Source organism: Nelumbo lutea, chromosome 8 (assembly GCF_056320005.1).
Source record: "Nelumbo lutea isolate HS-2025 chromosome 8, American lotus-T2T, whole genome shotgun sequence".
NCBI classification, from domain to species: domain Eukaryota; kingdom Viridiplantae; phylum Streptophyta; class Magnoliopsida; order Proteales; family Nelumbonaceae; genus Nelumbo; species Nelumbo lutea.
This window is the reverse complement of record NC_142691.1, coordinates 46,490,660-46,504,412: the sequence shown is the minus strand read 5'-3', so window position 1 is coordinate 46,504,412 and position 13,753 is coordinate 46,490,660. Positions and strand designations below refer to the sequence as shown.

Sequence of the window (13,753 nt, the reverse complement as noted above, 5' to 3'; positions counted from 1 at the left end):
GGATGAACACTTCATAACATTTAATAGTGGGTCAAAAATAAGTCAGATGGATTTTTTTCCTTACTAAAAGAACACAACAAAAGATGTATAAAGATTGCAAAGTTATTTCGGGAGAAAGCTTTACAACACAACATAGACTAGTAGTGGTGGATGTGTGCATTAGGAAATGGATAAAAAATAGGAAAGAAATTAGGTGTCTAAGAATTAGGCGGGAAACCTAAAAGGAAAAAATGCTAGCTCAATTTAGAAATAGGTTGATAATAGAAGGAAATTAGAATTTATATGGAAAGATTAATGATATTTGATGGTGCTCGATTTGCTTGGAGAGCTTCGAGTGGGAGTAGTGAGCGGCCTGAACCCTGCAATGAGAGGATGTCAGAAAGCCTAGGTTGTGAGCCTAGGCGAGGAGGCTTCGACGATCAAGTTAGTGTCTAGCTGGATAGGCTGAAGGATAGTTCCAAGCAGAGAGAGCAAAGAGAGCTAGAACTGCTAGAATACCTTATCGGAGAGCATACCCCATGAAGGTGAAGGCACCCCCCTTTTATTGAGTTGGGGGATGATCAAGGCGCTCCCGAGATTTTCGAAAGTAATGGATCTTGGTGTGTGGATTCTTAGGGGCTCATGGGAGCGTTTTCCAAATGAGTCGCTTGTCATTTCCGTCGGTTGCTCGACATGTTCCCGATTATCTCGGAGACGTTAACTGCATAGGAGACGCGTCCCCCATGCTGACATGGCAGGTCAGTCATTCTATCGAAACGTCAATCTATGCCTAGGTCGCCTGATATCTTGAGGAGCTCGAGATGGAACTGATGTCTTGGGTGGCTTTGATTTGATCGTTGTGGATGATAAACCAATGTACACGGACCCGTCTTGATGGCAGATGCTTTCTAAGGCTGCTCATTGAAGTCCCGTGGTCTCCGAGGTGATGTGGCGCCAGGTGGCCGATGTGTCAATTTCACTCATCATCAATTGCCCCCACTCCCAAGCTCGAGGTGGAAAAGTTTGGGCGAAGGGAGTAGGTTGATGACGAGGGCTTCTGGTTACTTGCTTTCTTCAGGTCGGAGCCAAGGTCAAGCGAGTCGTGGTTCAAACGGTGTCTCTTGAGTGGAAGCTTGCAAAGGGTCGGGTACGTATACGCGCGGACGTGATGCCTCATTAGGCTACTACGAATGCCGGTAATTTATTATATCTGTTTTGGCTTCTCGAAAACTGAAATGCCTCGTCGATTTGAACCGTTGGATGAAGTTGATCACAGTCGTTAGGGACTGGGGCCCTTATAAATAGTTGGCCTTTGGGGGGTCCATCCTTTGTCTTTAAGCCAGAGCTGAGTGACAGAGAGCTCGGTCGCATCGGTTTGGTCGGTGTCACCTTGTGGTGTCAGTCATCCTTGTAAACTTTCGGTAAGTTCTTCCTCTTCTTGTCTTTTCTTCATGTTTGGAAGTGAGTTCGAGGGGGGAGGATGCCGTGCCTCCCATGCCGAGGAGGGGTCCTCGGCCCAAGAGAGACGAGGTTCCCATAAGAGGGCCTCCACCTCTCGACGTCCACCCAAAAAATTCGAGTTCGGCCCGACCGATCTCACTTTCGAGGAGGTCGGGTCCTTCATAGGTTCAGTACAAGATCTCAGGGCACTTGGAACGTATCCTTCCTGTCGGCAAAGGCGGAGCTGATCAGGCGGTTTTCTGAGCAAGAAAACCAAGGTAATGGAAGACATCACATTTTCTCTTGGTCTCTAACCCTGTGTACTTAGATTTTTCGATATATTGTTATTAAATTTACATTGCATATATTCTATTTTAATCCTACTTATTTTTAAACCTCTTGTTTCTTAGGTTTTTATCCATTAATCTAATTTTTCATTCAATCATTCTTTAGTTTTATTAATTAAGTATATAATATATTATGTCATGTATGTATCGCCAGGACCAAGCACACATTTTGTACTATTTTGTACATAGTACTATTTGTACTATGATGATTAGTTTCTTCCATGAGATTGCATGAATTATAAAACAAACAAATTGGAGCCTACATGCTTGAATTAACACTTAGTGACAGTAGGTACTTTTATCTCTTTAGGAATTTCTTTTCAACTTTACTATACCACAACCATAATGTTCCGCTGTTCAATTCCAGATTTTCACCAAAGAAAGATATGGAAGATTGTAAATGTGTAACTCAGGAAAAGTGCCTGTAAAATTCAAGATGTAGTTTATAATTCATAAGATGCAAAATTGAACAATGATGTTTTGAGCACTAAGACATGAAAAGTGTACATGCTCATCTTTTTTCTTGATGGGTAACATGATGATTTACATGAGTTGAAAGATGTGAATAAGGACGATTACAATCTGGAATATACAAAAAAAGGGAGAACCATAATTTTGGCAATAGTGTATCCATTTTCTTGGTCTCCGTATTCATGTCTATGCCTGTTCTAGATGCTACATGGATATTTGTTGCATTATGTTGCATCCCAACCTTTTCTCACCATTTTCTAAATTTCGAAGCATGTGTAGAAAATCTTGAAGATCCCTTGCTAATCTTTATTTTCTTCTTATGCTCTCAGCTTTTTAGCAACTTGGTGGGAACAGAAGACTCCAAAAGTATTGACCATTATAAGAAGTACTGTCCAAATGAAAAATGGTCATGGTTTCAGGGATGCTGCATTTATTTCCTTCCTTTGATAGGGTCCATGTAAGTTTCTGAGAATGTACTACTTCCTGGTTCTCCATTTCTAGGTCCAGTTTCGTTGTAGGATGTAATCTATTCCGTAAAATTTTATTTCCTTACTTGCACTTAATATGAATTACTTGGTCCTTGAAGAAATATGAATTGGAAAGTTCTATTTGAGATTTCGCTGAGGAGGATGAGTCTTGAAGTTTCTATGCATGGGGGTAAAGTCAGTTGTGACATTTTTCATGCTACTCACTTGGTGGTCTTGTCAGCACCAGGATCTAATGTGGACTTTGGCACTTTACTTGAAAGGTAAATTGTTATGCTGGTTCAAGGTATAATGTTATGTCCAATCAGGAAGTGGCACTATTTGCCTGTTTCTGAGATCAATGGCTGCAAATGTTGATCGGGTCATTGATTTGAAGGAACACTTCTTGGTTGCTCCACAACCCTATGCCACACTTCTGATGATTTTCTTGCAAATGGAAATTAGATATTCCCAATGGTTCATAGAATTCACTAATCAAATGGTTTTGGAATGCCAATGTAAATGTCGCATATGGGGTATTGTGTATTTTTTTGTGGTCTTTTAGTTGTCATTATGTTCCTTTCTCACATCTAAGTAAACAAGCATATCATTAACATGTATTTCTCATGCAGCTAATCATATATACTTTCCGATACAGTTTCTCAGCAGCAGACAAACATTTTCTATACAACAAAAAGCTGCATATTGTAGGGTATCAGTGGTTAGAGGATTCCTTGGAAATGGGCCAAAAGTTGGAAGAGGGGAAATATGGTCTGAGGCCTGATAGCTTGGAGGATTTACCTATTGAACAAAGGTATCCAAACTTGATATTTATATTATTGAAGTATGATTCATGCCATCGGTTGTCTATTTTATGTATGGTCTTTTGGAAATTGCAATCTGGTTTTTATCATGATTAATTTCCAATCGTGAACAAAATAGATGGTAATGAACAATGTGAGATGAAAACATCTGGGTATTGGATGCTTGTAATTGTTTAGTCAGGCTATCTTTTTTGTAATAGATCTCATACTATTGGATAATGGATCCTTTCTCATACATGTATTCTACCCTATCCTAATATAGGTAAAATCACTATTCACAGTACTTGGATAGATGATCTTAATATCTTTCTTTCTAAACACTGATACCTTCTACAGGATAAGTTACATAGAGGAAAACCAGAATGGACATCCCGAGAAGGATGACAAAGGAAGTACTAATGGACCTGCTGTAGAACACCTGAGAGTCTCAGAATCCCCTCAGAAGGGTGCCAAAAGGAAGAGAGGCAGACCTGCTTTGACCAAAGCAAAAGGAGCAAGAAAAGGTTTCAGTCAAACTCGAAGATCACGAGCAAGGCTTCGAAACAGACCTGCAAAAATAGATGAGAATGAATCCGACAGCAATGATTCCTGTGATGAAACCACAAAACATGAACACTTTGTAACAAGTGAAGGGTCCAAGGGAACTGATGGAATGGACGCAAAGAAAAATGAGATATCCCAGGAGAATGAAAGCCCAGAAGTCTTGGATAGATCACTAGGAATCAACCCTACCAAATGGGAGGCCACTGAAGATGAAAACCCAGAGTGGTTTCCTAAGGACCAAAGAACTGAATTGGATGGTGGAATTTACACCAGAGACTCTGAAAATGCTCAAGGATCTGGGAATGCTTACAAAGAAAAGAAAGATAACTTGGAAAAGCTGGAAATGATGGTAGATCCGGTTCAAGCCATGTTACTAGATATGATACCAAGCTTGAGGGTGAAGAAAATTGAAACTGCAGATTCTGTTATTGAAAATAAGAAACCATTGGAAGATCCTGATGCAGAGCCAGTAAAGAAGAAAAAGAAAGTCAGCTACAAGGATGTTGCTGGTGAGTTGCTCAAGGATTGGTAAAATGTTATAATTCACTTAAATTAAAAATTGTATTATAACTAGGCTGGGATTAGCTTGTACATCGTTTGTTTTTCTTTTTTAATCAGTGGTTAAAGATTTAGTTAATATTGGCCTTCTGTGCTCCATTACATGCTTATCCATTTCTAGACCTAGGCTATGTTTTGGTTTGATAGAAAACAGAATGTAGAGAGAAATTTCGTAACAAATTTCATGAAATTCCTTAGGCTGTGTTTGGTTGCAGTGCAAATTCATTTGCACTGATGAAAACTATGCTAATGCAAATGATTTGGGTGCAAGTTTTGACTTATTTTTGTTTCAAATTTCACTTACTTTTGCAACAAAAATAAAGTAAAATAAGACCCAAAGTAGAATAAAGTAAAATCCAAAACAAATTTAAACCACAATTTGCATTTTTTTTCATTTGCACTCCCATACATTTGTACTAGTGCAAATAAAATTGCACTGCAACCAAACACGGCCTTAAGAATTTTCCCTCAAACCGTATTTTCTATCAAGCCAAACACCACTTTCATGGAGTTTGAAGTCCTAAATTCAATCTAAATCTAAGCTTGACGAACTGGGAAATGGAAATACATGAATATATATATAATATACTGGTGTGGCCCATCTATAATGGCCCGAGGTATCTCGTATCTGATGCTATTTACATTGCAAACTTGCAATAAAAAGCAAATCACGTTAAGCGACCGAAATGGGCATATAAGCTTTGAGAACTCATCCTTGATGCTATTTGCATTGCAAACTTGCGTACATAGAAAGCAAACAAAATTGTTTAGGGAAATGGGCCTTCTGTCAAAGTTGCTCGTAATATCTTCTGGTTATATTCAACAAATAAAACATGTACTGTCTTGGGACTACACTGGCAAGGCCCAATCTATAATTCAACCGGTTGTAGGTGATCTGATTTTGATCCATTGTAAGGTTCAAAGTATCTGTACTCACAATACACGATCGTGAGTTTTTGGTGACTTTCACACAATACGTATCCTGAACCTTGGATATTATCAGATTTAATTTTATTTAAACTTGATAAAGTTGGCTTGAATCTGTCTTTTTACTAAAGGATCAGTTTGGAATATATGCAGTGCAAAGCCTTTATTTTGTACTCTTTCAAAATGAGCCAAAGAGTCGTAGGTTCAAGTTTCAATCAAGTTCTCAATTCATTTTATTCATGTATACAATGCCACAACTATTTTTAATTCATTTGATTAATAATTATAATATTTTGATCATTTTGAGTTTAATGATCTGAATATAACCAAATCAAATTTGGTTCTACCAGTCCAATTCAATTCAATGTGCTGGCAGTTCTAATCTAATCAAATAGTACAATACTTGAATTAGTTCCAAACTTTCTATTTTTAAAGTGGGATGTTTATGAATCCCCATGAATGGTATCAAACCTTAATCCATGATATTTATCCTACCAAAAGAAATCCATGGTATTTTATGAGATTCTTCTTTCTTATTCTGGTTTTGATGATCCTACGTGATAAAATAAAACACTGAAAGATTCCAGAAATACTTTGGTCATGAAACAATGCCACCCATTGGCATCTTGGGTTGATTGCTACATTCTTAAGTATTTTTTTTTATAATTTTATTTGTCTGTTTTATCCACCAAACGATAAGACAAACATTTCAGTTCAGCCACCTGAGTTATTACTTATTACAGCTTTAGGATAGAATTCCTTCTAAAAATGGGGCTGTTTACTGAAAAAAAAAAAAAAAACAAAGAAGTATTACTCGTTCCTCATTCTTAAATTAGATTTATTTTCAATTTTGAAGTTGTATTCAATCAATCACTGCCTTGGATCGGTTGGTTCTGTAGCCTGATTAATTCTTAACCATTTTCTGTTATGCTTCCACATCATTGATCATCAAGGCCCTGGAGCAATGCCTCTACTAAGGGTATAACCATTAGAAACCTATTATCATTATCTTCAACCAATTGTTGGATTGTGTCTAATAAGTCAATACCCTCAGCGTTACTCTGCAAAGACAATAGAAAATATAAAATGAGAAACTTCTGTTTCATAAATCTCGATGTTTGGCTGTTTATTTTCTTGTTTGAATGGTTATGTTATTTTATTTATTTGTTTCTTTTTTGTGTAATCTTGTATTTGAATAGTTGTTGGTTTACTGTTAGCATTCTGTTAGCTACTTATTATTATTATTATGCTATTAGCATCCTTTTTGTTTATTACTAGTAAGTGTGCATGTGTTTTGCATGTGGCAATTTTTTATGATGATGGTGGTAAATAAAATGCTTCTAAATTCTTATATAATTTTTTTATACTATATGTTTATAAAAACTATTCCTATTTGTCACATTATTTTTGTTTAATATGATAAATATACATTATTAGAGATGTGCCCAAAATGTTTTTACATTTTTTGGGGAAATTCCCGATTAGTACCTTGTACTTTGGCCCTAGTGCCACTTTGGCTCCCAAACTTTAAAACATGACAATCAGTACCAAACTTTCAAAACGTGCCAATCTAGTTCCTACTGTTAACCAACCGTTAAGTAGCATTTGAAAATATATAATGCCCTTTGAGTGTCATCTAATTCTCTTTATCAATCATCCAAACTTTGACAAAAAATGAACAGTCCCAAATCCTTGCCTCCTTTATTCAAGAAAGTTGGGGTCACGTCTCAGTGGACATTATGGTGACCCCAACTTCCTTGAATAGAAGAGGCAAGGATTTGGGACTGTTCATTTTTTATCAATGTTTGGATGATTGATAAAGAAAATTAGATGGCACTTGAAGAACATTTGTGTCTTTTCAGATGTCCGACTAGTTAACGATAGGTACTAAATTGGCATGTTTTGAAAGTTCGGATACTAAATTATTGTATTTTATAGTTCGGGGACCAAAGTGGCACTAGGACCAAAGTACAGAATACTAATCGGGAATTTTCCCTTTTTTGTATTTTTTGTACTTTTGTTTGCTTTCATCGTTTATTATTATTATTATTATTATTATTATTTATTTAATTATGACATTGCTTTAACACATTTAATCCAAAAGGTTAAATTGTTGATTGCCATTAAACAATAAAACAAACCCATTTTGGGTTGGTTTTAAATTTGTATTTTGTTTCTATCGTCAATAAAAATGACTTTTTTGTCACACTAACTTTTTTAATATGGTTAATTAATATAGGATTTAATGAAAGAATGAAGTTAATGCCCTAAACATAAGATTTAATGAGAGGAAATGGAATTAGTAGAAATGTAGTAGATCAAATTACGTTTTGTGCCCTCACAATTAAAGTGATCGAATTCAAAACATAGGAGTATTTTAGTCAAACATAGGTGTATTCTAGTCAAGAATAGGATTCAATGAATGCTAATGGAAGTTAATATCTTAAATACATATATGACTTAATTCTCATAAAATTGTTATCATATTTTAAGTTTAATTGCTAAAGTTGATAGATAATAAATACGATTATATTAGTTAAAAATTTTAATTTATTAACATATAAATAATTTAGTATTTTTTTCTATCATTTTTATTAAAGTTATGTTACCAAAGTTTAAATTTTAAGTTACTATTTAAATAAATAAATATAGTTTTCAGTATACTTGGGCCTATCAGGTCTATTAATTGGGACAATTCTAGATCTATGATTTTGTCTTAATTAATAATCGATTTAGGATGGGATCTACTTGGAGCCAACCTAGACCCAACTCGTTGATTGCCCTAAGAAGTATGATAATAAGGATAGGTTACGGTGTACTCATTGTCGGCGTTTTAAATGCACGTGATACTTGTTGGGATCTCATTAGGAAGTTGAAATGGGCAATAAAAAGCCAAGAACAACATAATAAGAGGTATGTCCAGAAGAAGTTTAATGCAACTAATATAGCAGCTCAAGACAATTAGATCAATGGTGTGCCTTTATATTGGTTTTGACCCCAAGGAGGATAGCATTTACTCCTTCAATGATCATGTACAATCATATGGTAGGGCCTTACATTAAATGGGCAATAAAGCTAGTGGTACCCCCTCTACTCCATCTGCGTCCACATCAAGTATTGTTGCCTTTGCCTCCAATGTATTTGCTACCATTGGTTCCCCCTAGATTATTGATCCATAGGCTTCCAACTACATGACCGGTAAGCCTAATCTTTTCCAAATATAGCCTTTTGTCTAAGAGAGATAAAGTGAGGCTTGCAAATTGATCTTTCTCTTCCATTGTAGGTCAATAATCAATATATCTTCCCCATGGCCTTACCCTTGCTAATGTGTTACATGTACCTAATGTTCCTCCTAATTTTCTTTGTATTAGTAGTACCACAAATTCCTTGAATTGTAGTGTAACATTTTTTCACGGATCTTGTATTTTTGAAGATTTAACCTCTAAGAGGATGATTGGTAGAGGGAGCATGATAAATAGCCTCTATATTCTTGAAAACAAGGCTGATTTCTCAGCATCAACCTTATAGTTGCATAGTCAATTGAGTTAATAAAATAAAAGTCATATGTTTTTATGTCATAATCGTCTATTCTATGTGTCTTTTAAATTATTGAAGTATTTTTTTCTTCTTTTATTCAAGTCATGTCTGGTGTTAAATTTTCAATGCCAAATGTATTGGTTAAGCAAACAATGTAGAACATCTTTTCATTTAAGTAATAAAAGATTGAATTTCTCTTTTTGTATTATGCATGTATATGTTTGGGAACTTACTAGTAGAATATTAGAGGGTAGTTATAGGTACTTTATTATACTGATTGATAATTATTCCCACTATATGTGGATATTTTCCATGCACTAAAGACAAAGTTCCAAAAGTTATAAAGAATTTTTAGTGGATGTTATTTAATCAATTTCATGTTGAGATTCAATTATTCTAGTAAGATAATGTAAAAGAATACTTCCACAGTGACCTAAATGAGTTTTTATGGATCATCCATTATAATTCATGTGCAAAAACATCACAACAAAACAATGTTGCAAAAAGAGAAAATAATCATCTCCTTGAAGTAGAATGTGGGATGATGTTGCACATGAATGTACCTAAACATTTTTTGATGGATGTTGGGATTGTTGTAGGCCCCTGGCATCTATTGTTCCCTATATCCCTTTTATTCTCCATTCCTATGAAATCTTTTGGTTGTCAACCTTTTGTTCATGACTTATCTTCTTTCTATTGTAAGTTGGACCTTGGTCTATTCCATGTATATTTTTTGGGCACCCCTCTTCTCAAAAGGGTTACTAGTGTTTTGATCATGTCGGTCATAAGTACTTCATTTCTTGGACATTTTGTTTTTCTTTGGGTTTGAACCTTTCTACCTTGCTTCTCCTGGGAGGAGTTGTATGGAGGAGGAGGAGGAGGAGAAGTAAGCTCATTAGGTCCATCTTCCTTCCATTCCAAATCTTGTTCCTTTTCATGCCTTCTTGTTTTAGAAATCAATATTGTTATAAATATTTGGAGTTACTAGATACTAAGCAACTAACATTGTTAGTAACCCAAGAGTCCCCCATTGATTCCTCTGTTCTCATTTTAGTTGATGACCGTGTGGATGACCTAAACATTCCCATTTCCCAAAGAAAGGGTGTTAAGTCACACACTCCTAAACATTCCATTGCCCATTATGGGGTGTATTCAAGTATATATATGGTGTTGACTATGACAAGACATTTCCTTGATAATAAAGATGAATTATATTTGGGTCCTTTTATCATTTGTCGCCGGTCTAGATTGGGAATTGCACCAATTTGATGTAAAATATGCTTTCTTGAATAGTGATCTAGAAGAGAAACTATATATGGTTTAACCACCAGGTTTCTATGCCAAAGGTAACAAAAATAAGGTGTGTACATTGAACAAGTCCTTATGTGGTTTAAAATACTCTCTAGAGCATGGTTTAATAGATTTTATATGGCAGTTCAACAAGTAAAGTTCAAACAATGCTTGTTTGGTCACACTTTTATTGTCAAGAGATGTGAGGGATAGGTTGTAGTGTTGATAATATATGTAGATGACATCGATCATCACAAGTAACTAGGGATCTTTTATTTTTATTAGAATGTGCTATTAGGGGCATTATTGTAATTCCCCCTTTTATTTTTGTTACGCTATTATAAATAAAGGAAAGGGAGCTGCCCGTTGCCTATTCTTTTGGCTCCCCAAACACTTTTCTTTTCTTCTCTCTTCCTCCTCTCTTCTCCTTCTCTTATTTTTGTGTTGTTTCTTGGGTGACAATAGGATTAACACAGTAAAAAATCATAACCCATTTGCACAGTTATGCCAAGTTTATCCCAGTTCAAAGTATTGATATCCACATGAGACATATCCATGATTCGAGCAAGGTTTAGCTTAACACTTTAGTTGTTCAGTAGGATGTGCAACCAATGATAAGGTTCTACACCAGTATTTAAATACATGGGGCCCGTATCGTTTACAGTGGGAGCCATGAATTTATTATTGGCGTGAAACCTCATCATTGATTCCACAGCCTGTTGAATAGCTAAAACGTTCAGCTAATCCGAATTCCCATGATTCAGGTCCATATTTATTGCATTAATTAAGCTAAACATGCCCACTACTCTTATCAAGACTTTTCTGAATTCAAATTCTTATATCTAACGACCTATTTAAAGCATCAATTAATCTACACATGATACCTACTGCTAAAATTCTCTTACCTTATTTAAGACTGGCTATGTATAAAATTGTATATTATTATGAGTCAAAACCAGGTTGCCTATATCACAGCTAAACTCCTCGTCATTGCATTATACAACCACACGCAGTATGTTAAAATGAAATGGGCTTTTAGTTTTGAGGTTCGTCGAATGTATATTCTTCTACTATTTCCCAAGGGTAATTCAAACTTCAAACCTCATATAAATTTATATATTAAATTGTGTTTCTCATGAGTACATACTTATGCCCTGTTCGCTTTTCGATAAGTCACCCGGGTAAATGCACTTACCTGGATAAGTGTTTCCCAGGAAAGACTTACCCGAGTAAGTGCATTTACCCATTTTCTTTTATTTCCCATGTGAATAAGGCAATAACAATCTTAGCCATAAAAATTCCATTATTAAAAGGGGCATTTTTGTTCCATCCAAGTATTAACAATTTTCCCCTAGATGGGAAAGTTAATTTACCCACCTAGGAGATGGGTATCACTTACCTGGTCGCAATAAAAAAAATAAAGTAAAATAAGATCCAAAGAGAAAGTGATACCCAAGAAAATAAACTTTCACTGGTCCCCACATAAATCTGAAAAATGTACATAGGTTTCTTGGTAAATGGAAATCAAAATCCCATTGACCAACTTTCCCCCCTCTCAAAATCCAAAAAAAGAACACCCCCTTAAAGTAACTTGGATATTAAAATTAATATCGTTAATGGGATCTTTGTGTGTTTACTTAGTATATTCACTTACTTGATAATTCCACTATATTTCTGATATTTTCTTTTGATTGAAATATGTGATGCTGCTATGGCACCCTCATGTGCCGGGTGCTATACGGTTTAGTTGTAGTAGGGTACACATATGACCTAATTGGCATTCACTATATGGAGAGTCTATACTTTCGAGGCCAGATCTCTTGCTGCCAACAAAATATGTTCCAACACCCTACCAACATGTCCTAACACCACACATTTCATACATGGAGGGTCCCACTTATATAGTGGGTCCCAATTCCATGATGAGATCTATGGTGTTAAATCGAGTTTGGATCTGCTCCTCATCACAGAAAACTCCTCACACCAACCTTAGAGCATGTACCAACTGCACATTAGAAACATCTCCCATATTCCTATGTTATTATTGATGGGAGATATTCCCAATACACGGCGGGATGTGGCTGTGAGGAGTGCTCAATGAGGAGCAGATCCCAATTCTCTCAGATCATGTTGGTAGGGTGTTGAATGTATTTTGTTGGCAGGATATCATGAACCATGATGCTGAATGACCATCTAAACTACTGAATTTATTATGGCTGAGTTCTAATCCTTTGGCTTCTGGACTATATACCTTTTGGAATGTTTCTTAGGCTTGGTTTGGAAGGAATACAAATACAAATATGTACGGTGCAAATACATGTAAAACAATACAAAATACAAGGCTTTGCACTTTATATATTTGTATTTGTTTTCCTTCCAAACTAATTAAGCATTAGGCTCAGTTTTGAAAGAGTATAAATACAAATATATACAATACAAATACATACAAAATACAAGGTTTTGCACTCTACATATTTGCATTTGTACTGTGTTTGGTTTCAGTGCAAATTCATTTACACTGATGCAAAACTATAATAGTGCAAATGATTTGGGTGCAAGTTTTGATTTATTTTTGTTTCAAATTTTATCATACTTTATTTACTTGCAATAAAAATGAAGTAAAATAAGATGCAAAGTAGAATAAAGTAAAATCCCAAACAAAACTAAACTAAAGTTTGCATTTTTTTTTTCATTTGCACTCCAATACATTTGTTCTAGTGCAAATAAAATTGTGGATTGCATATAAATTGTCATTAATGTAACGTAATACCTATATATAACTCGTCATCAAGAACTCAAATGGATTGACTTGAACTCGTTGGCCCTATCTTGTAACATGAAAGAAGACAAGGACTCTTTGCATTGGGTCCATATATGAATGCGGAGTTTCAATTTTGTATTTTCTATCATTCTATGTGGACTTATTAGTAATGTGATGGCACATGCCCTACAGCAGTGCATAGTTAAGGTTGAGAATGATATAATGAGATGTTGACACTAGCTAGCTAGTATTAATAATTCTTATCAAGTTTATCTATGTTGGCATGGGTATTAATTATTCCATCATTCCTAATCACTCTATTATTATTATTATTATTATTATTATTATTATTATTAAACATACCTACAATAGAAATTCTCCCCACCCCCCACCAAAAAAAAAAATAGAAAAAAAAAACTCTACTCCAAAGCCCTAAACCTCTATACCGTTTTGGGAGGGCTGAAGTGCAGCGGCTTCTGACTTTCTAAGGTAAATTCCATATGGACAACTTTTGGGCTCAGTTTGGAAGAAGTACAAATACAAATATGTACAATGCAAATACATACAAAATAATACAAAATGTAAGATTTTGCACCATACATATTTATATTT

At 35.3% G+C, this 13,753-nt stretch overlaps 1 protein-coding gene across 1 annotated transcript in view; it reads left to right on the top strand.

Moving 5' to 3' along the window:
• ATLIG4 (DNA ligase IV) overlaps window positions 1–4,705 on the top strand; it is a 103,873-nt gene extending 99,168 nt beyond the window's left edge. Inside the window, exons 24-27 of the mRNA XM_088956404.1 lie at window positions 2,567–2,694; window positions 2,824–2,985; window positions 3,360–3,515; window positions 3,862–4,705. Of these exons, the coding sequence (XP_088812530.1) occupies window positions 2,567–2,694; window positions 2,824–2,985; window positions 3,360–3,515; window positions 3,862–4,600 (1,185 nt within the window). The 3' untranslated portion in view covers window positions 4,601–4,705. The remainder of the gene's footprint in view (window positions 1–2,566; window positions 2,695–2,823; window positions 2,986–3,359; window positions 3,516–3,861) is intronic.
• Window positions 4,706–13,753: the final 9,048 nt, after the last annotated feature.